The sequence below is a fragment of the Leptosomus discolor genome, chromosome 2 (assembly GCF_034619465.1).
Source record: "Leptosomus discolor isolate bLepDis1 chromosome 2, bLepDis1.hap2, whole genome shotgun sequence".
In the NCBI taxonomy this organism is placed as follows: Eukaryota; Metazoa; Chordata; class Aves; order Leptosomiformes; family Leptosomidae; genus Leptosomus; species Leptosomus discolor.
In genome coordinates, this window is record NC_141392.1 from 120,907,543 (window position 1) to 120,927,877 (window position 20,335).

At 44.3% G+C, this 20,335-nt stretch overlaps 2 protein-coding genes across 2 annotated transcripts; one reads left to right on the forward strand and one right to left on the reverse strand.

The window, feature by feature from the left end:
* Positions 1-911: 911 nt before the first annotated feature.
* On the reverse strand, positions 912-17,653 carry LOC104344453 (meprin A subunit alpha). Its single transcript, XM_086460485.1, has 13 exons — positions 17,603-17,653; positions 13,806-13,830; positions 13,641-13,694; positions 11,899-11,939; positions 11,737-11,812; positions 10,754-10,871; positions 9,187-9,362; positions 8,751-8,972; positions 7,058-7,204; positions 4,069-4,284; positions 3,265-3,738; positions 2,929-3,102; positions 912-955 (listed from the first exon to the last, which is right to left on the reverse strand). Exons 1-13 carry the CDS (start codon positions 17,651-17,653, stop codon positions 912-914), a joined length of 1,818 nt encoding a protein of 605 aa, XP_086316611.1.
* Positions 17,654-18,330: 677 nt separating this feature from the next.
* LOC104340940 (taste receptor type 2 member 9) lies at positions 18,331-19,278 on the forward strand. Its single transcript, XM_009949592.2, has one exon. It carries the CDS (start codon positions 18,331-18,333, stop codon positions 19,276-19,278), a length of 948 nt encoding a protein of 315 aa, XP_009947894.2.
* The last annotated feature ends 1,057 nt before the right edge of the window (positions 19,279-20,335 follow it).

The window sequence follows — 20,335 nt, forward strand, 5'->3', positions numbered from 1 at the left end:
AGGAAGGAGCAGCAGAGCCAATGTGTAATGCACTGACCGCAGCACCCTTCCCTTGTCTTCCTGCATTGTTTGGGGGGAAGAGGTAGAAAAGTTGGGAGTGAAGTTGAGCCTGGGAAGAAGGCATGGGTGGGGAGAAAGTGTTTTTAGACTTGTTCTTATTTCTCATTATCCTAGTCTGTTTGAATGGCAAAAAAAATCAGTTAATTTTCCTAAGCCGAGGCTGTTTTGCCCATGACAGTAATCAGTGAGTAATGTCCCTGTCCTGATCTCAGTCGATGAGCTTTTTGTCATATTTTTCTCCCCATCTTGTTGCTGGAGGGGAAGTGACAAACCATCTTGGTGGGCACCTGGTGGCCAGTCAAGGTCAACCCACCACAAGATCCGAATATATTCCCATTCTGCTTGCATGAAAACTTCTCAGTTGCATTGAATTGGGCTTAGAGGCAGATGAAGATAGAGAAATATGCTAGTCTTTTAGTAGCGACATAACACGCTGAATACTTGGGAGTGAGTGTTATCAAAAGCTGGGCTTGAAGAAGTATTAATGGCCATGGGGAGAAAAGAGAAGTCTTGGAACGGGATCTTGGAAATTCAAGCCCCGGTGCTTCTGACTAGGGAAGGTTGGACAGAGAGAGTTCAGACACAAGAACCGGGAAGTAAGCATTGCCATCAGCAAAGATAAACAAAAAGAATGAAACATGGGAAGAAAAAACATGATACAACTAAGAGAAGCATTTTGCTGCTTGGGCCAAAAATAATCTTTGAACAGTCTCTTAAAATTAACAGGGAAGCTTAGTTCAATTTCTTAAAATACAGAAACCACAGAATACAGTTTCCAGTGAAGTAATATATTTTCTCTGTCATGGCTGAGGATGACAGTTCATACTTTTAGTGCAGAGGTTGAGGGCACTTCAAGGATGGACAGGGACATCAGACGTAATCAAAGGGGTGAGATCTGCAAGAAAAGAAAAAAAAGGAATTAATTTCATACATGGATTATATAGTACAGTTCTATTGAGTACTTTGGGATGAATTTCAGGCTGAAACAAAGCAACAAAAATTCATCCAAATATCTCTAGAGGTTGCAGCAGTACCCAGAGAAGGAGGTGGGAGGGGAAACAGGAAGGGCAGAGAGCTGCAGGCATCCCTGGTGCTCCAGTCTGTGTCTTTCTCAACCCCAGCAGGGGATCCTGGGATTACTGAGCTGGAGGGAGTCTGGGATGAGAGAGTAAAGGGCTTGGGTCAGAGGTGATCTGAAACAGGGCTGGAAGGTGAGGAGAGAGGGTGGAAAGGCTTGTGGAGAAGAGGGATTCATGGTGCAGACCCTCAGTGGTTATGCAGACACAACTTCCAACTTTCATCAGAGGGCGATATAGCACTGCCCCTGAGTTTTTAGGCACCCTGGTATCGATATGAATATTCAAATGCAAAGACTGGAATCTTATAAATGAGACCATATCAGATTTAATATCTAGAAATTGAGGTGAACCCGTTTCTAACAGGAGACTAAACGCAGACTCCTAAAAAGTCTTTCAGTTTCTTAACTACAATTTCACATAGCAGCTGCAAATGTTTTCAGGACCACTGGCACCCATATGACACCATGGGACTACACTGGGACTAAATTTCCTCCGGTGAATTGTACAGTTGTACAACATGCTGTCAGGGAAAGCACAAAGAGGCCTCAGCTGCTTTTCTTACTGCCAAAGGGGACTTGGAAGCATTGCTGAATGCCCTACATAACCTGTAGAAAAGCTGGGCCACTTTGTACGCCAGAAATGTAGACTGCTCTTTGCATTTTATTAAGCAGCACATGTTCCTGGTTAAGCATTCATGGGAAGCTGCTTTTCCACCTTGCAAAAGTTCTTGCAGTTTGAAAAGTTTCTCCATTCTCTGCTGGAGTGAAAACAAGCACTTTGATCTTATTTTTTTTCATGAAGAACAAGGAAGAAATCTTCCTGCCAGGAGAGTTCACAGTTTCCAGTCATGTGAAATAAGTCTGGATTATCACAGTGTACTCTCACCTGTCCTATCTGGGACAAATGCTCTGACCCCTATACTAGGGTCAGGTCTGGTTTAATGATTATTTACTTACACAAAGTGTTTCCACTTTCCAGGCACTGACATTTTCCAAAGGGAATTCACTTCACAAGGGTGATACGATACCTCTCACCCACCATTAGTCATCAGTGATGTATTCCTTTGCAGTCAGTGAAGATCAGCACATCAGAAAAGCAGTTCATCACAGCTATGATGAAATGTGATCAGCTTCTCCCCAGAGGTACCCGTTGCTCTCAAATGACCCACCAAGAAGTTTAGAAAGTTCATTTTTGAACATCTAACATGAGGTAAGATGAACACAGCTGATGACATGTGGCTGTCACAAGGCCCTTTGGCCTGCTCAGAGGGATATCTGCCTGCCAGGCTGCCCTCTGCACCAGGCAGCTCTTTTCCTACCTCTTCCCCTTCTCTGCTGCCTTTGGCAGAGCAGAGCAGCTGCACACAGTCCTGACAAAAATTGCAACCTCAGGAGAGAAGTTTTGGATCAAAAACTCCTTCTGTGAGTTTTTCAAGGTCTGAAAACAACGCCTTCATTTTCAAACCAAAATTTTCTTAAGTTGGAAGTGATACGGGGTTGTGGCAAATGGGAACACTATTAAGTAAACTGGTCTTCAAGACATGGAAGTATAATCTGTTGTGAAAATCTGATTTTCAGGGACCAGAGAATCAAGGTCATCCACAGGGTTTCATATTGGGAATTCAAAAATCCAGGCACCTGGAATCACTAGGCCTTTAAAAACCTTGTTCCTGAAGTATATGACTCTCTAGATGTTCACTAATCATCCTCATATTTTGTGTTTTCCTTACAAACAGAAAAGTATGCACCTGCTCTGTTCCAGTGGGGATTCTGATAATATGATACTCTACCTTCAAAATCAGCAAAGATGAAAAGACTGTCATTTTTAAGGAATTTTTTCCAGTGCAGCTCCCTGTGGGTCAGGAATGTATTCCAGCCAACACCTGGGCTCATGTAGCAGTTGCAGAATGAAGAAAAACTTCCAGTGATAGATGGCTTGTCCCACTGCAGGGTATCGTTTCTGCCTATTGTGGAAAAATATAGAAGTAATTAAAGCTGACCTCCAGTCAGCCCAGTAGTGTTACATGCAGAGCAAATCTAGTCTGCTCTCTTGGCTTTCAGCAGTTTTCTCCTGCTTGAGTAAAACTCTGTGTTTCTATATTTCTCCCTGGTGCACTCTGACTTACCATATACTAGCTGGTTTGGGTCTGTAGTAAAGCTAAGGCTGAGGGACATCCTGTGGATTACGTCAGGGTCTTGATCCAAAACAGACAAGACAACTTGTCTGTGCCCAGCCGGCCATTCAAGAAGGCCATCATTCAGACTGCTGCAGAGATGGAAAGTAATCCCCATGTAATTCACGTAGGGTGATGAGTTTCTTCCGTGAGGATACAGCTGTAAAGCAAAGGCATAGCCTTCTGAGCTGTAAAATACAGGGCTTATGATATAATCGCCTTTTGAAGTACTGTTGAAAAGGGACGTGAAGTTTCTGATGTGCCAGATGTTGCCGGGGCAGTTTGTCTCTGTCAGGGTGGTGTCATCGATGGCAATCCCCCCTGAAGACTTGGCTGGATCTCCTCTGATGCCCTGAAACCCGTACCGGAATTTGTTCTGGACACTGAAGGGAATGTTGGCCAATTTCCAGTGATGTTCTCCATCAGCTGAAGGGGAAAATAAATACATGTGAGAAAGGAAAGTCCAGGACGCAATCCCAAATCAAGCTGCGCATTCCTCAAGCGTCCTGTGACCTGTTTGGCTGGTGATTGTCTGATGCCCTGCACCCCAGCTAACCTGGGAACCGTCTTAAGGAAATCATCTCTGAGTCAAATTCTGTTCTCATGGGCACTAACTCTGGAGTTACTCAATTGAAGCAAATGAAGTTTAGATTTACACTGCACACTTGAGCAAACTTTCATATGATAAACCACATCAGTGTGGTCTCTCATCAAAGTTTGCCAGCACTTCAGACATGAACACACACTTTCACTTACCTGTAAAAGTCTGCAGCTTTTCCATCCGTCTAACATTTCCAGTTCCGTCATCTTTCTTAACCCAGACAACTAGCTTATCCTGTGGACTTCCATTTAACCTGTAGAAAAACTGAAGGCATTTTTCCTTCCTCCTTGGATAAAGGATGCGAGATTCCAGAAGAGCTGACTGACCAGCATGTCCCGTTTTTGTATCTAAGTGCATGAAATATCCTCTATCTGGGAAGCACAAAACACAGTGGTATGAAAAAAACATTTTGATCCATTCACTAACAAAATGCCAGGGCTAAATAAGCTTCTGTGCAGTTTCCAATTGCCTGAACTAGAAAGTTATTTTCAAAGTAGAAAAAAAGAGTGCATTTCAATAGAAAAGAATTGTCGCTATATTGTAAATCAATATTAAAAAGAAAATGCATTGAAATATGGATTGCAAACTAGTGTTGAGTGGATTAAATAAGGTACACATTTAGTTCCATTTTTTAGAAATTAAGTACAAACTGTTCATGTGCCAATTCTGTCAACATGTTCAAATGTAAGTGGATGCACTTGGACAGGGATTTTTTTGAACACAAACTAGGAAAGCATTGAAAGGGTCCTGTTAGGTCAAGGCTTTCAGTTTTCTTATTGCCTAGAAACCGTGCCCTGTGAGTCTTTTATGAATCAGATAAAGATTGATGAAGATCAGACTTCCCTATAAAAGTAGCTGAAGACATTTTTGCCTTACTTCTGCTATGGGTAAAGAATGTATTAATTTCCAGCCCAATTACGTTGTGTTAACTCATGCCTTCTCATGCTAATGTGTTTGAAAGAACTATTTCCTTTCTTTCATAGTTAGTCTGCAATTCTATTTGTTGTTCAGAGCGATAGCTCTGATCTTCCCGGCTACAAAGGCTGAGCACTTGCGCCCTCATCATCTGCATCAGCCCTGTTCCATTTTGAATCAACGTCTTGAAGACGACAGAGCAAGGACATCAGCTTCACCTGATTGCCTCCCCTCTCTATAGGAAGCGTCTCTGCTGACAGCAAGGACATTTTCAAGCTGCATGACATTGGGGGTTTCCAAATACTCTGTGGCTGCATCTGTGGGTTTGCACTTTTCTGTATGTCTGGGAGTTGACTGATGCAAATAGCAGAGATTGTGCAGAGAACAACTCTGAACTGCCACCTGATGCTGCTCTGAGCTCCACTGCTGTTTCCAGCCACATGCCTGGGCTTGAATGTACTCTCGTAAGTCTGGCCTTCTGCAGTAAGGTCCCCTTCAAATACCGAATAAAGTTGCTTGTTTTCCATTAACTACTGACCCATTTGTTCTCAGGAAACTTCTAAAAGCTGACTACTTAAGTTTTAAACTTCTTTTCTTCCCCCTCCTCGAAGCTGAGCAGTCAATTATCTGTCACTAGCCACGAGAGGCAGGAAGCCACTGTCAGCTCCCCAGCCACGTGCTCTGTCACACATCCAGAGCCCTTACAATGTCAGCAAACCACACACCCTGCAGACCACAAGGAAACAGCTCGTCAAACAACAGCCAAATGGACTTGTTCCTCTAGAAACAAGAAGTTGCCAACAATGGGACCTAAACCACCCTCCTGTTCATTTTGCTCCCTGCTTGGAGGGTCTTCAAGGTGCTGTTTTTTGCACTGTGCCTCTCACCAGGCACACATCTGCCCTCTCAAACCCCACACGTGATGAGGACAGGAGCATCCCCTTGCCCTGCCCGCTATGGGCCTGCTCTCCTCCTCACTGACTGCAAATTTGGCATAACCGCCAAGATCTCCAAACTGTAACCAAATGCAGTGTTAGGCAGCAAACGTGATCTGTTACTGCCAAAAGCCATGTCTTGCTCTCTGCTCCCTGGGAGCAGGTTCCATAGGGAAGCCCTTCTTTTCTACCCAGCATTTCTTTCCTCCCCTGCACTATGAGACACTTTTGTTACTAACCACCACTTGTGTTTTGGGAAGCAGATGTGCCTAACTGTGACCCCTTGCACACAGACCAGCTAGGCTCAGGCCTGTGACTTCCAAAAGAAAATTTTTTTGCTTGAAGACTTTTGGACAGTCTATGTGATACTCCTCTGCAGCGTTTAATTTTCTCCCCACTGTCTCTGAAAACAACTGATCCTACTCAATTCCAATCAAAACACCGCAGAACTCAATACAATCATATTTGTTCAATATATGTTTAAATCAGCGCAGCTCGAGCCAAAGCCTTGATCAGAAAGCCTCCATGCAATACTCTCCTCGGAAGAGGGGAAATCACTGCAGGTTTGCTTCTCACATAATCCCTCAGCCACCCTATGAGGTGTGGCTTGAACAAGCTTTGAATTACCAGCAGCTACACCCTCCTGGTACGGCTCTGCATCTCACGGCACCCCCTCCCTCGAAGAAGTCTTCTGAGGGTGGTTTCCTCGTGCTCTGTGACACACTGCTGAAGCTCAGCTTCCTATTTTGATGATCATGGATTGGTTTCAATGTCAGAATTTGTCTACAAACAAGATTTGTGTATTGTGAAATTTGTTTATGCATGTCCTTCTGTGGGGAAGCCTCAAGTGAACTCCTGCACAAAGGGAAAGTGTCTTCCAGCTTTAAACAAAACCTAGAAAATTACTCAAAATCCTGTAACATCTGCATAAAAGGAGGAGAGTCATACCTGACTAAATTCTGTGGAGTTTCACTAAAGTCAGTTGTGGTAATTTGGTGGAGCTCCCTTCATTTTAATGGAGCTACCACCAATTTACAGCAGCCAAGTCTCAAATTGTCATTTCTTCATGAGATACTACAACATAGGGAGAAGATTTTAAGAAGGTTAAACTTTTCAAATTAAAAATTTTAGCCTTTTATATGAAAAGTCAAGAGTCGTGTTTAGCACCAGGTATACAGCGATAACATCAATAGAACATTAGTTCTAATGATTTATTTATCCCTGTATGTCTTCATTCTCACATCTCATAAAAGAATGGTAAAGTCTAATGACTATCTAAAACTACACCTGTTACCTGCACAGCTTCCCACCAAAGTATGGTCTTCATCTCCTGGTTTGCCCAATAGGTGATCCCAATTGGCACCATCTTGCACACTTTGCACCATCCCACAGATACTCATGTATTCAAAGGAGCACTGGTCCAAGAAAGTGAGGCTCGAAGCTGCCAGGAATAGAGTAACATATTTTACATGTCCATTAATATCAAACAAGTCTCTCACTGTTAGCCCCATTCCAGAGTGTTTACATACAGCACGATGTTAAGTGCTGTAACATCAGGAAATATGTTCTTAATACAACTGAAGACTATGCAGACTATTTACCACACACAAATGATGTTTCCTGCTGAAAGAAACATCTTAACTTTCCCATTCTTAGCTGAATATTTCCTTGCAGGAACGAGCCTGGCCCCTACCTGTTGGTTTTCCCTTTCATACATCCATCATTTTCTCTAAGCCTGCCTGGTATAGGCTTTGTGGCCCATTTGTCTCTTCAGGGTGTACATCAGAAGTAGTTCTGCTGAAGCTAGTGGAAATATTCAGGTGTATGTTAGCACAGTATGTCAGTATTGTACAGCTGGTTGAGTATTTACTTTCATGTCTTTGCCCGTGGAGCTGGAAAGCACAATTATCCCTATTTGTGCTCCTGACCCCATTGTCTTATCAAACATCACATAGGCAGAAAAAAAAGAACTTGAGATACTCCGATTTCAGAGACCCCAATTCCAGACTACAGTCACTTGAAGATTTTATCATCATCAACAGCATGATGATCACAGAATCACAGACTCAGAATGGTCGGGGTTGGAAGGCACCTCTGGAGATCATCTAGTCCAACCCCCCTGCCAAAGCAGGTTCAGCTAGAGCAGGTCGCACAGGACTGCATCCAGGTGGGTTTTGGATATGTCCAGGGAAGGAGACTCCACAACCTCCCTGGGCAGCCTGTCCCAGTGCTCTGCCACCCTCAGAGTAAAGAAGTTTTTCCTGATGTTGAGGCAGAACTCCCTGTGCTCCAGTTTGTGCCCATTGCCCCTTGTCCTGTCACTTGGCACCTCTGAAAAGAGCCTGGCCCCATCCTCTTGACATCCACCCTGCAGATATTTGTAAGTGTTGATAAGGTCCCCTCTCAGTCTTCTCTTCTCCAGGCTAAAGAGCCCCAGGTCTCTCAGCCTTTCTTTGTAGGAGCGATGCTCCAGTCCCCTCATCATCTTCGTAGCCCTCCGCTGGACTCTCTCAAGTAGTTCCCTGTCCCTCTTGAACTGGGGGGCCCAGAACTGAACACAGCATTCCAGATGTGGCCTTACCAGGGCAGAGTAGAGGGGGAGACTAACCTCCCTTGACCTCCTGGCCACACTCTTCTGAATGCACATGAGGATACCATTGGCCTTCTTGGCCACAAGGGCCTATTGCTGACTCAATTGCTTCCATCCATGATGGAAGGAAATGGAAAATATTACAAGTAATGTTATGAGAAAGTCTGTATGAATGAAACCTGTTAGACCCTTGATTCACTTGAATGGTATTCTATAAAGAAATGGGGATCTGTCCATCATGGAGCTTGCTGCTGCATAAGAACTATAGTTTCTCTTAGCATTGTGAGAGGATCCCACACAATGTGAAGTGTTCCTGCTCCTCTCATATGACTCCATCCATGTTATCATGAAGTTTCAGTATGGATTTTCAAATACACGTGTGAGAAGAATGACTTACTGCAGTTGTACATGCGATTCAGCCTCAGTAAGTCAATCCTGCTGAAATCCAACCTCTGCCCAATGATCTCATTAAATTCAGGAATTTTTGTTGTAATGGAAGGAACGTTGCTATTGATGTTGAAAGAAAATGGTCCATAGTGCAGGACTGACTCATAATCATACGGGGTATTGAGGTCATCAAGGAAGCTATCATTGTGTTTGTCAAAGGCATATGCAAAACCTAGACAAAAATAAGCTATTAGGTAAGACCAGAAATAAAACTTACACATAATATCTTTTCAAAATGCTTTTAAGAATGTGACTAAATAATGGTCCAGTTATAAACATGTGGGCAGCAATTCTCAACTAGAGATATTTTAGCATTGTAAAAAAAAAAAAAAAAAAGAGACCTGCATCTACAGGTGATTCTCAATCATTTCAGCCCTGTATCATACCTTCAATAATTTCATCCCACCATATCTGAACATAGTCATCGCGATCCGTCCTAGATTGCTCATGGTAAAACCCCAGGGCATGCAGGAGCTCATGTTCCACTATGGCTTTATAGTCACACCTCTCTCCTATAGACACCGTCTGGCCACTCTGAAGGTCCCCCACATAAGACCAGCACCTGTAAGGTAAAGATTCAAATACTGTACCCATTTTGCATAATATCTTCTTTGATTTGTGTCTACATATTAACTCAACTTCAAGATCAAGGTAAAAGTGAAAAAATAATATATTTTAGAATTTCCCATCTGAGTTTTCCAGTCTTGCCCAGAGTAGGTTTGCAAAGCCAGAATACAGAGTAACGTGTACCTTCAGCATCCGGCTACAGCCTGGCAACGAGTCCCTATCCCAGATGTGACTGGCCTTCTTATTTCATTTTGCCCTCTCTGGAGGGCAGTGCACACATGTTCTTCAACCAGCTGCAGTTTTTGTAAAGGAGGTGGTGATGGCAAATGCTGTTGCTCTTCAACTCCGGGTAGCCCCAGCTCAACCAATACAGGAAGGGGAGCAGCAGAAGACAAGCAATGGAGGAAAGTACAGCAGGTGCCTTATAACCTCATACACTGCATTGGCTGTTGTTTATATGTATGTTTACCAAAATACCTACGTAAGTGGCCCAATTTTCAAAGGTACTGAGCAGGCTGCAATACACCCAGGTTGCATTGGCTTCCCTGATTTAGTTCCTAAATACTGATTCAAAACCTAACTTTTCATGTTCATTCAGAAATACTTTACCACTGTGTGTTTAAACAAACAAAAAAAAGGTACCCCAAACTGCTGTGCATCAGTCTCCCTGCACCCAAGGGCAGACCTACACTGGATTCCTAGACACAGACAGCAGCTGGTGTCACCAGCTTCCAGTAAGAGGGGAGGTCCCCTGACCTAACTTTAGACAGTCACAGTGTTGGCATCTGCCAATGAGTTAGCTTTCCTGGCACCTTTACAGTCCCTGGACAGTAACAGGCATTTGGGTTGTGAGTCACCAGACCTATTTTAGACTTCTATTTTAGGTGAGATGTTTCCTCGCCTGGAAGAGTCACCACCTCCCCCCCGACTGCAAAGGCAACCCGCGGTGACCTGCACAGCAGTAGAGGTTCTTGGCTTCCACATTTGGTCAGGTAAACCCAACCTTGCAACTGAAAGCAAGGAGGAAGCTACGTGCTACTGCCAACACATTTGTGACATACCCTGCCCCTAACCAGGAGGAAGTTATTTGCTTGTGTTCCATGAAAGAGTGCCAAAAAAGGGGTTCACTTCAGGAGCTAGGATGCAAATGGACATAAATTGTGCTTTTCTTATATTAAGAGAACATCAAATGCAGACAATACCTTTGGTTAGTCTGTTTGCATTGGGTTTACCCCCAGTGTAATATAAAGAAGCTCTGGGACACAAGTGTGGCTCCTGGATTTGCGTCCTTTGTACAAGCAAGAACGAAAACAAATATCTCCGGAGTTGGAAAAACTATCACATCAAAACAGGGTGGTACAAAACAGACTGCTCATGCAAAATTACCCATCCAGCTTCTCAAATTTCAGGTAAGTCTGTTCCCCTTCATAGGGCTTGAAATCAACACAAGACTTCAGCCTGAACATGTCAAATGCTTGCAGGATGACACCTTTAGCGTTCAGATCTGAAACACACAGCCGAGGACAACAATAGCAGTTGTTCTGCTTCTGTAACTTTATGAAGATCTATAATTCTAGATAGAAAGTGTGAACAAACATTCATTAAAAATATGAACACGTATAAAAACTATCTACCCGCATGAAAGAGCAGGAGACTGTTGCCAGCAGAATTCCCTGACTGGAGGGAGGCAAGGGCCATAGGGAGAGAGAATACCTTTTATTAGAGAAACTGATAGGGCTGAAACAGACAAGAAGGCTTTTGGACATCCAGGACATTGCTCAGGTTTCACTGAGTAATTTGATTGCATGGTGTTATATAATTTCAAGTAATGTAAACTTTGAGCTTTGGGCTATTAAACACAGGAGAGTTCGATAGGATTTTAACACTGATTTGCTATCAGTTTTTACACCTAAATTGTTCACAATTTAAAAGGGCTCCTAAAAATAAAAGGAAGCAAGAAGGGAAAATGCTCAAAACTTTTTTTACTTATAAAACGTCTGTTTCCTTTCTTCCTGTACTGAGTTGGAGCTGTTAAGGAGAGATAAGGCACAAAGGGTGCAGTAGATCAGCATGCGTGTTCTTGAGATTAGGATTTCCTGACTTCTTTATCTTAAGATCTCAGCCAGATACACTGGTACTTGTTAAAATGGCTGCTCATGAGCATCCGGCTGGTCACTGGGGCTCTTTCGTTGAAAACAACGTGTGCTGGGACACAGTTGCGTCGTTCTGTCTGGCTGGCAGTAACACAAGAGCATTAATGCAGCATAACTCAACAGCAGAGGAAACAAAAGCAGCCCGGAGAGCTTGACAAAACCAGGGCACACCTAATGCGAGTAATACAGTGCTACCATAATAAAAAGTCATATTACCCAGGCTGTCAGCTAGGATATAGGGGATGGGAAATTTCCATCTGTAGGAGGTGTTTCTCAGAGCATTCCTCTCCAGCTGTTAATGAGATCAACATACTTATGTTAACAATTTAAGCCAAATCTACACTCTTGCTGATGCTGGTTTAGATCAGCAGCACATACCGGTAAGATAATATCACCTTCAAAAAGCTTCCTTCCTGTTTCTGAAATGAGATGAACAACCATTTAGGCCAGAGTAACATATCAAGAAGTACAATATGTGTTTTTTCAAAGACCACACAATCTATCAGGGTGCCTCATCAACCAAACCTTCTCTCTTTCAACAGCAACTGCCCAGAAACAAGCAAACAAATAACCATAGCCACACTAGAACATGCCAGTCCTCCCTCTGCAGCTAAGAAGGACTTGGCATTGAATTAGGATTTCCAGAACGACTTCGTAACACCTGCCCACAGGAGATTTTGTGCTTTTCCCCAAGCTTGTATCCAGAAACAGCCGTGGACTGCTGAACATTGAAGTTGCTATACAGGTGGAATGGATCTGTGCAGAAGTTAGGCATCTAATAGCCTAACTAGTTAGCTAACCTAGGTTAATCACCTGGGATTCCCCATCTGATCAAAGGAGAAAGACAAGAGAGGGAAGAGGTTCAGCCTGAACCAAGCTCAGGTTGAAGCAATTAAATTTGTGGGCTACATGTCTCAGATCCCATTACAGCTGTGTGTCCATCCAGTTGTGTAAACATAGGTGTCTGGAGCCAGTTTTGATGCACAAGGGTATCCAAAATATCCACATGGGCTGGCAGATACAGAGTTTGGGAGACTCTTTCCCCTTCTAGAGTGGTGCTGGAGGGGATTGATTTGACCTGGCAAGAGACACCTGTGTTTTAAGCAGCTGATCCACATCTTTCATGCTTTCAAAACATAGCATTTGAGACTCAAATAATATACCCTTAATTTTTTAGTGTGGCAGTTCCCCACGCAGAGCTGAGCCCAAACCCCAGCCTCTGTATTGTCCTGCTAGAGTAACATACTCATTTAATGCCCTCGTATAAGTGCAATCCTGGCATAGACCATTCATCTACATAAATTTTGTAATAGAAAAAATCTTCTATTCTCCTCACATATGCACGGAGAGAAGGAAAAAAAAAAAAAAACCCCAACGAAAACCCCAACCCTATACCATGTTTTCTGTTCTGTCAGCAAAACCAGAGGAAACTTACACCAGAGCATAAAGCTGATAACAGGCAATGTCAGGAAACAAAAGTTCTCTCAGGGTTTCTGCTCTGAAACCCTGGGGCAGGGATGAAGGTACTGAAGCTTCATATCTTGGTCATCGCTCATGTGAAACCAACTAACTCACCTAGGTTAAATGCACATCAATGAAGCAGAAGTTGAATTAGAGCCACTGTCAGGGTTTCTAAGGGAGCTGTTGCAGAAGAGTGCAGCAGGGAGGGTTGCAGGTTCAGTCCAGGGGTTGCTGAGCTGTCCCCAGGAGCAGCTGAATGTGTTTTCAAATTGAAGTTCAGGATCTTGAGCTTCCTACAAAATTACCCTTGAAGAATTTTCCTGGCCTTTCCATCTTCCCTGTCCAACACCAACCTGTTATGAACCTTTCTGTCCTCTGCCCTGTGCCCTGCTCCTGCCTTTCCATCTTCTCTGGCTGCTACCAGACTCCAAAGCAGAGGTCTTCTCCCTCCTCTATAGAAGTAGCTGGCACTCACCCTGCACATTTTTATTTGCCTGGCAATACTCACTGTATCTGTGATGCATTTGGGATTTTTTCCTTATGGGAGGCAGCTTTCACTCCTCTCTGCTGTCATCACATCTGCAGACTTGTGGTCCCCAAAGGTTATCTCAGATCTTTGTAATAATTCAGCATTCTGCTTATTTACTATCCTGACTTACCTGAGTTTATTTCTGGAATGTCCTTTCTAAGCTGCCCTCCATCAACATCATCAACTATCAAAAGAAATGACACAGCTAAATTAGTGATTAAATGACATGAGTTGCTATAAATCCCCACTTGATGACTGATAGGCTTCACTAACATAAAAAATATTGCATCCTTACCTCTGTCTTCAAAAGAGTTTTGGATCTGAAACATAGAAAATACAGTTTCAAAATCACAGAGAAACGAAGTAAAATCTCACCCTGATCCCAGTCCAGAAAATGGAGGAGCAGGTGGGAATACCGTAAAGGCAGAGGAGCAGGCAACCAGTGCTGTGAAACAACATATCCTCCAGGAATCCATTTCAGAAGATCACCTGGTGTTACCTGCCAGTGTACATATAGTGTCCTGCAGGGAAATACCCTTCAGAAGTACTGATAAGCATAAGCCATGAAAAAAGTTGAACTTTAAAAGGAAGAGCAGATTGTGATCTTATTAGCTATAGCCATAAGCCAGTAAGATAAGCAATCTTCCTCCCCATTTTATAGCTATTTGTAGCGTATTAACCCTTCTGGCAATCAGGAGCTATTGAGAGCCACTTAGAATTTCTGTGACTTCTTCAGACACAAACTCTCTTTTCTGCTGCTTTATGAACCATCTTGGCCCCATCCTGATATGAGACCATCAAAGCTGCTGAGTATGGAAGTAGTAAGCTCTTCAAAAGAAGAGGTTGAAGATTGTTCTTCAATCTCAATAAATCACTAAGAGAAGGTTTGCTTGGTGGGGTTTTTTGTATTCCTGGAAACACGTTGGTAGATGCAAAAAACCCTTTTCTTTTATTCTGATTCTATGGGTAAAGCATCATCTTTAATTTAAAAGTAGCATTATTTTTGGAGTCAGCAGAATTCCAGCCAACAAGTTCCAGCAAAATGTGTTGATTTGGGTTTCCTCAGGAGATCTCAAAGACTTTGTCTCTTAGAGTAGGAGTACAGCGAGGGATCCTGCTTTGGTCCCACTCACATGCCTATGAAGCCACGTGCTCCCACTGTTTTGTATGGGAAGCCCACCCAGGTCTTTTCCTGTGAACACAAGCCATGTGGGACAGGGTGAAGCAGGGCAGGAGAAAGGCCCCTTGGTGAGAGGACAAGAGGAGGGTTGAGCTCTGCCTCTGACTGTTTGGATGGCTTCTCCTCCTGGCAGCCACATGAAGGGGTTTCGCATGCTCCTGCAGCTCTCTTTCTCCCACACACTTCCTGCACCTCCTCCTCCCATCTTCACACCCCTGCTCCTACCCTTGCCTCCCCTTTGCTTCCTTGCCCAGCAACAGGCTGCACCCCCATCTTTCAGGGGAAGGACTGTCCTGATCTGCCTTTGGAGTGGGGAAACAGGAGATATTCAGCAAGGAGCTCCCTGGCCATGCTTGGCAGCCTGCCCACAGTCTTTCCTCCCAGCCTGTGAGACCCCAGGTGCCGGGCACTGCAAGAAATAGCAGGGTTCTCAGGAGACAGGAGGAGGGCAGCTGCAGAAGACTTTTGAGGGGGGGGACCAGGAGCGGCCGCCTTGAGAGCCTGGGAGTGATGGGATCTTGATGGGTTGCACACTCGGTACTGCTACCTGCACAGGGCATCCACCTGGCTGATCCCACCAGTCCAGTGGAACCAGAGAGGGGAGTGAGGTACCAGAGGTGCAAAGCTGAGTCAATCCCCATGCCTCATCAACATCCTTCCCCCAGAGGCAGGATCACAAACTTCCATCCCATAAAACGAGGGCAAGAGGAAAAAGAAACCAAATTCACTGAAGCCCCCATCAGCTGACACTTCCCAGCCTGTCTGTCAGAGGAGCAGCAAAATGGGATTTACAAGGAGAGCAATTGCCACATCAGACTTCTGAAACACAACTTGCAGGGGAAGAAAATCCACTAAAGGCCAGCTGGCATAAGCCAGCCCTGACCCCTGGACTCAAGGGCATAGACTATCTAAAGGCACGGATTTGCCTCCTTGCCCCCCTGTCTGTAAAACTTCCACCCTCTGTAGACATGAAGGTAATGGGAAATGAGATATAGAGAAGTGGGTGATTCGTTAAATGCTGCTTCCTACTGATGTTCCACTGCAGGGCAGCAGCATTTTATCCAGTGCCCATAAGGTTGCTCTTTGCTCACATAGTTGCTCTTCACATCCACACAAGAAGAGTCTGATCACCATCACAGTTTGACGACTTCATCCCTAAATTTTTGCAGGTCTAAAACACCTGGAGATCATCTGCCTTCACATTAATTCTTGCATTTTAACCTCAGAGCAGTGAGTTGTTTTCCTTAAGCATTTCTGAGCTTCCAGACAATGTTCATAGGTGATATTCATCCACAATTGCAGTGACTATCTCTAACATCAAGCATGACCGGTATTAAATGATCCCTAATATTTTTGAATGGCTACATCCAAACCTAGCAATGATGTTAATGTTTTCTAGGCAATATGAAAAAAATAAAGGATGGTGAAGAACTCACCAGAACTTTAATTAGAAGTCACTGGACCAGCTGAATAGTTTTTACAGGAACATGTGGTAGGTACCATGTTTTGTTGTTGAGGTGAACTCTAGACTCTCTGTAGAAATACCTCAATGAGCTAATACTGTAGCAAGTTCCTTAGTGAAAAATAAAAAAAAAAAGGGCAAACAGGAGCATGTGATAATAATATTCAGAGAGTAGTGCTTGCATTTCTATCCCCCAGAAAACAAATGCATCATTCCGAAAAGAGAAAATTCTGGTGCTTTATTTCTTGCAGTCACAGAGTTATTTGTTGTGATGTAAATTTTTCCTAACTACACCACAGCATCAGTCAAGATCTAGTTGGTAACTGTGGTCCAAATGAACAAGGTCCAACAAGCAAGGTCCTGTACAAATGCAAAATCTATATGCAACACATGGCCTACACTGCCTAACACACTTTGCTCGTTAAAAATCTACCATTTTCAGGACCTAAAGACATTTGGAAGCTTGAGGATATTCCAGTGTGGAGGGAAAACAGCACGGTACCATCCCTAAAAGTCCTCACATCTCTAGCAGACTAGTTTTGAATCCTGGCACAGGGAATCATGATTAAGTCTGTTCTGTTCTTCTAAATAGAATCAGAGTGTCACAGAACAGTTTCAGTTGGAAGAGACCTTCAAGATCATCAAGTCCAACCTTTGTCCTAGCTCTACCAACACCACTAAACCATGTCCCTAAGTACAACATCTACCCGTCTCTTAAACACCTCCAGGGATGGTGACTCCACCACTTCCCTGGGCTGCCTGTTCCAATGCCTGACAACCCTTTCAGTAAAGAAATTCCTCCTAATATCCAGCCTGAACCTCCCCTGCTGCAGCTTAAGGCCATTTCCCCTTGTTCTATTGCATGTTACTTGGGAGAAGAGACCGACACCAGCCTCACTACAACCTCCTTTCAGGTAGTTGTAGAGAGCGATAAGATCTCCCCTCAGCCTCCTCTTCTCCAGGCTAAACAGCCCCAGATCCCTCAGCCACTCCTCATATGAGACAAACTCCAAATCCTTTACTATCTTGATAGCCCGCCTCTGTACCCTCTCCAGCACCTCAATGTCCTTTTTGTAGTGAGGGGCCCAAAACTGCACCCAGCATTCGAGGTGCAGCCTCACCAGCGCCGAGCATAGGGGCACGATCACCTCCCTACTCCTGCTGGCCACACCATTGCTGATACAGGCCAGGACGCTGTTGGCCTTCTTGGCCACCTGGGCACACTGCTGGCTCGTGTTCAGCCGGCTGTCAACCAGCACCCCCAGGTCACTCTCTGCCCAGCAGATCTCCAGCCACTCCTCCCCAGGCCTGTAGCGCTGCTGGGGGTTGTGGTGGCCGAAGTGCAGGACCTGGCACTTGGCCTTATTGAAACTCATAGATTGGCCTTGGCCCAGCGATCCATCCTATCTAGATCCCTCTGTAGAGCTTCACTACCCTCAAGCAGACCAACACTTCCACCCAGCTTGGTGTAATCTGAAAATTTACTAAGGGTGCACTCCATCCCGTCGTCCAAATCATTGAGAAAGATCTTAAACAGGAGTGGCTTCCATATACCTAAACTTAAAAGGAAGCCCTGCTTACGCTTCAATGTCTTCCCCCTACCATGTGGCTGTTCACTGGCATTTAACACATTACTATTGGGAAAGCTAACATGGATTTCAGTGCCCTCAAAGGATAAAAATCAACTCCAGTTACCAGCATCTTGCTTGAATTTTGCAGCTCCTGCACTCTGCAGTGAAAGAGGACGGTGCCTCCCCTGACTGTGCTTTGTTCAGCACACCCCTCCACCTGAGCATCAGAGGACACACTGGGACAGCAGCACCCAGATCATGAATCCTGACACCAACCAGACATAGGACACTCACTAAATCACAACATTGCCCACTGCAGAAAAGCATCTCCTTTGCTTGTCTCATCCAACACAGCTCTTCTGAACAGAAATTCAAATACTGAAGACTGACACTGATGCCAGGTAAGGGAATACACAGCACATTTACATTCCTGCACCTGCCCTGCTCTGAATAGGAGCAGCACCAAAATCCCCCCCCCCCCCCCCACCAGCTCTATAAAGCTCCTGTTTCCATACGGGACACCCAGGGAACGGCAGCTGCCAGCCTGCGCTAAGCATTGCTCCAACAACCTGCTTTTCCGGCACAGCACCGCTACCCGTCTTGGAGGATGGAAGCTTGTTACTCTCAAGATAAACTTAATATCACTTCATACGATGCCGTGGCTATCGTCACCATCACACTGCAGGCATTTGCTGGCATGTGGATAAATGCTTTCATTGTTTCTGTGCTTTGTCTTGCTTGGCTCAAAAAGAAAAGCTTTAACTCTAATGAGAAGATCTTGCTGTTCCTGGGGTGCACCAGGTTTTGTTATCTCTGCATCACGTGGATATATTCCTTTCTTTCAATAATTTATCCTTTGTGCTTTTATGTTCACCCCATACCACAACTTTTAGCAGCTATTCAAAGCTTTTTCAATTCTTCCAACTTGTGGGTTTCTGCCTTTCTTTGTGGGTTTTATTGTATAAAAATTGCAAATTTCAGGCACATCCTCTTCATCTCCCTGAAAGTCAAAATTGACAGGATCGTGCCATGGCTCTTGCTGGGTTCAGTGCTTTTATCCCTCGTCATCTGCATCCTTACCTATGATGTCACTAATATAACGCTCAGTACCAATTCCACCATCCTAGGAAATTTGTGGAAACTGAATGTCATAATGGATGAACATTTGTTCCCTATTTTTGTTATCATTGGCTTTGTGTTTGCCACTGCCTTCGTGATAGTAATCGTTTCTGCCCTCCTCCTCCTCTTTTCTCTCTGGAGACACAAACGCAGGATGCAGACAACCTCAGTGAAGAACCTCAGCATGGATGCCCACATCAAAGCCATGAAATCGATTCTCTACTTCTTCCTCATTTACAGCATTAACTTTACATATTTGGTCTTGTCACTGATTTACTCTGCAAACAATGAAAATCTTGTGGCAATTCTCGTTTTACTATTTCAGTATGCCTTACCGGCTGTTCATTCCCTTATTCTGATTTTCAGCAATCCCAAACTGGAAAAGACACTGCTGAGGACTCTGCCTCGTGTGAAATGTAAGGTTTGCATGAGGTAGGAACTGTAATAAAAGCTGGAGCCCATCAAAAATGTCCGTATTTTATTATATAAAACATCATTTAATCTCTAAAGCAATACTCCAACAAGTGCAGATGGTACAGATGTTCTGTTTTCTACACCTGTGTTAAGAAAACTTCCTTAAAGATCTTTGAACTAAATTAGTATGAGTTAAATAAACTATGATCATCATTTGATTTACATAACTCTCTGAGTTAAATTACCGTCAATAACAAAGTAATTCAGACCTGGTACATGGGCTAGCTGCAAACGGGAATAACAACACTGCCGACCTTCTAAAAATGCTTTGGTATTTGCTGACTGGAACTACTTAAGCAAACAACCTGTTTATACCTATTTTGATTTACATGTTGTTCTGCTGTGGCTGTGTACTTTGTCATATTATGAGTTGTAGCACTACCTTGCACTGGTTGATAGCTTATGCGTGAATATGTTGATCACTATTATTCACCAGAGGTGGTTACTGACTTGTAAACAGCAATGCAGAACTGGCCTTGGGGTGGACAGGTCAGCCTTACGTGTCCTCTTGCTGCCCCACTTCATGCAAAAACATCATTTCTCCTGCTCTGTGTGACGACCCTCCTGGTCTCCTTTCACTTTTTTACGAGATCGGTTTTTACCAATGGACTCTGGCTCAGGAAAGCACCAAGAAAGGTGGGGTTTGTGCAAAGTGTGCTATGGAATAAAGTCACGCATTCATCTCGCAGTGACCCACGGGCAGATGTAGGGGGTGTTCATGCCAGGTGCTGGGCAGCCGGGGCGTCCAGGGGGATCCCTGTGAGCCAAGCCCAAGGCTGCCTTGTGCCAAGGAAAGACAGTTCCAGCCGGCTCCAATGGATCCTCCGCAGGACACAGCTCAGCCCTTCAGTGGTGCTGGTGGCTCCTTGCAGAAAAGATGTTTAAGAAAGGGCAAAACCACTGCTCGGCATGCATTCTGTATGGAAACACGACCATGGTGATGTAGGCTGCCCCCCTGCAGCCCTGGGAGGACCATGGTGGAGCACATATCTACACTGCAGCCTGCAGAGGACCCCACC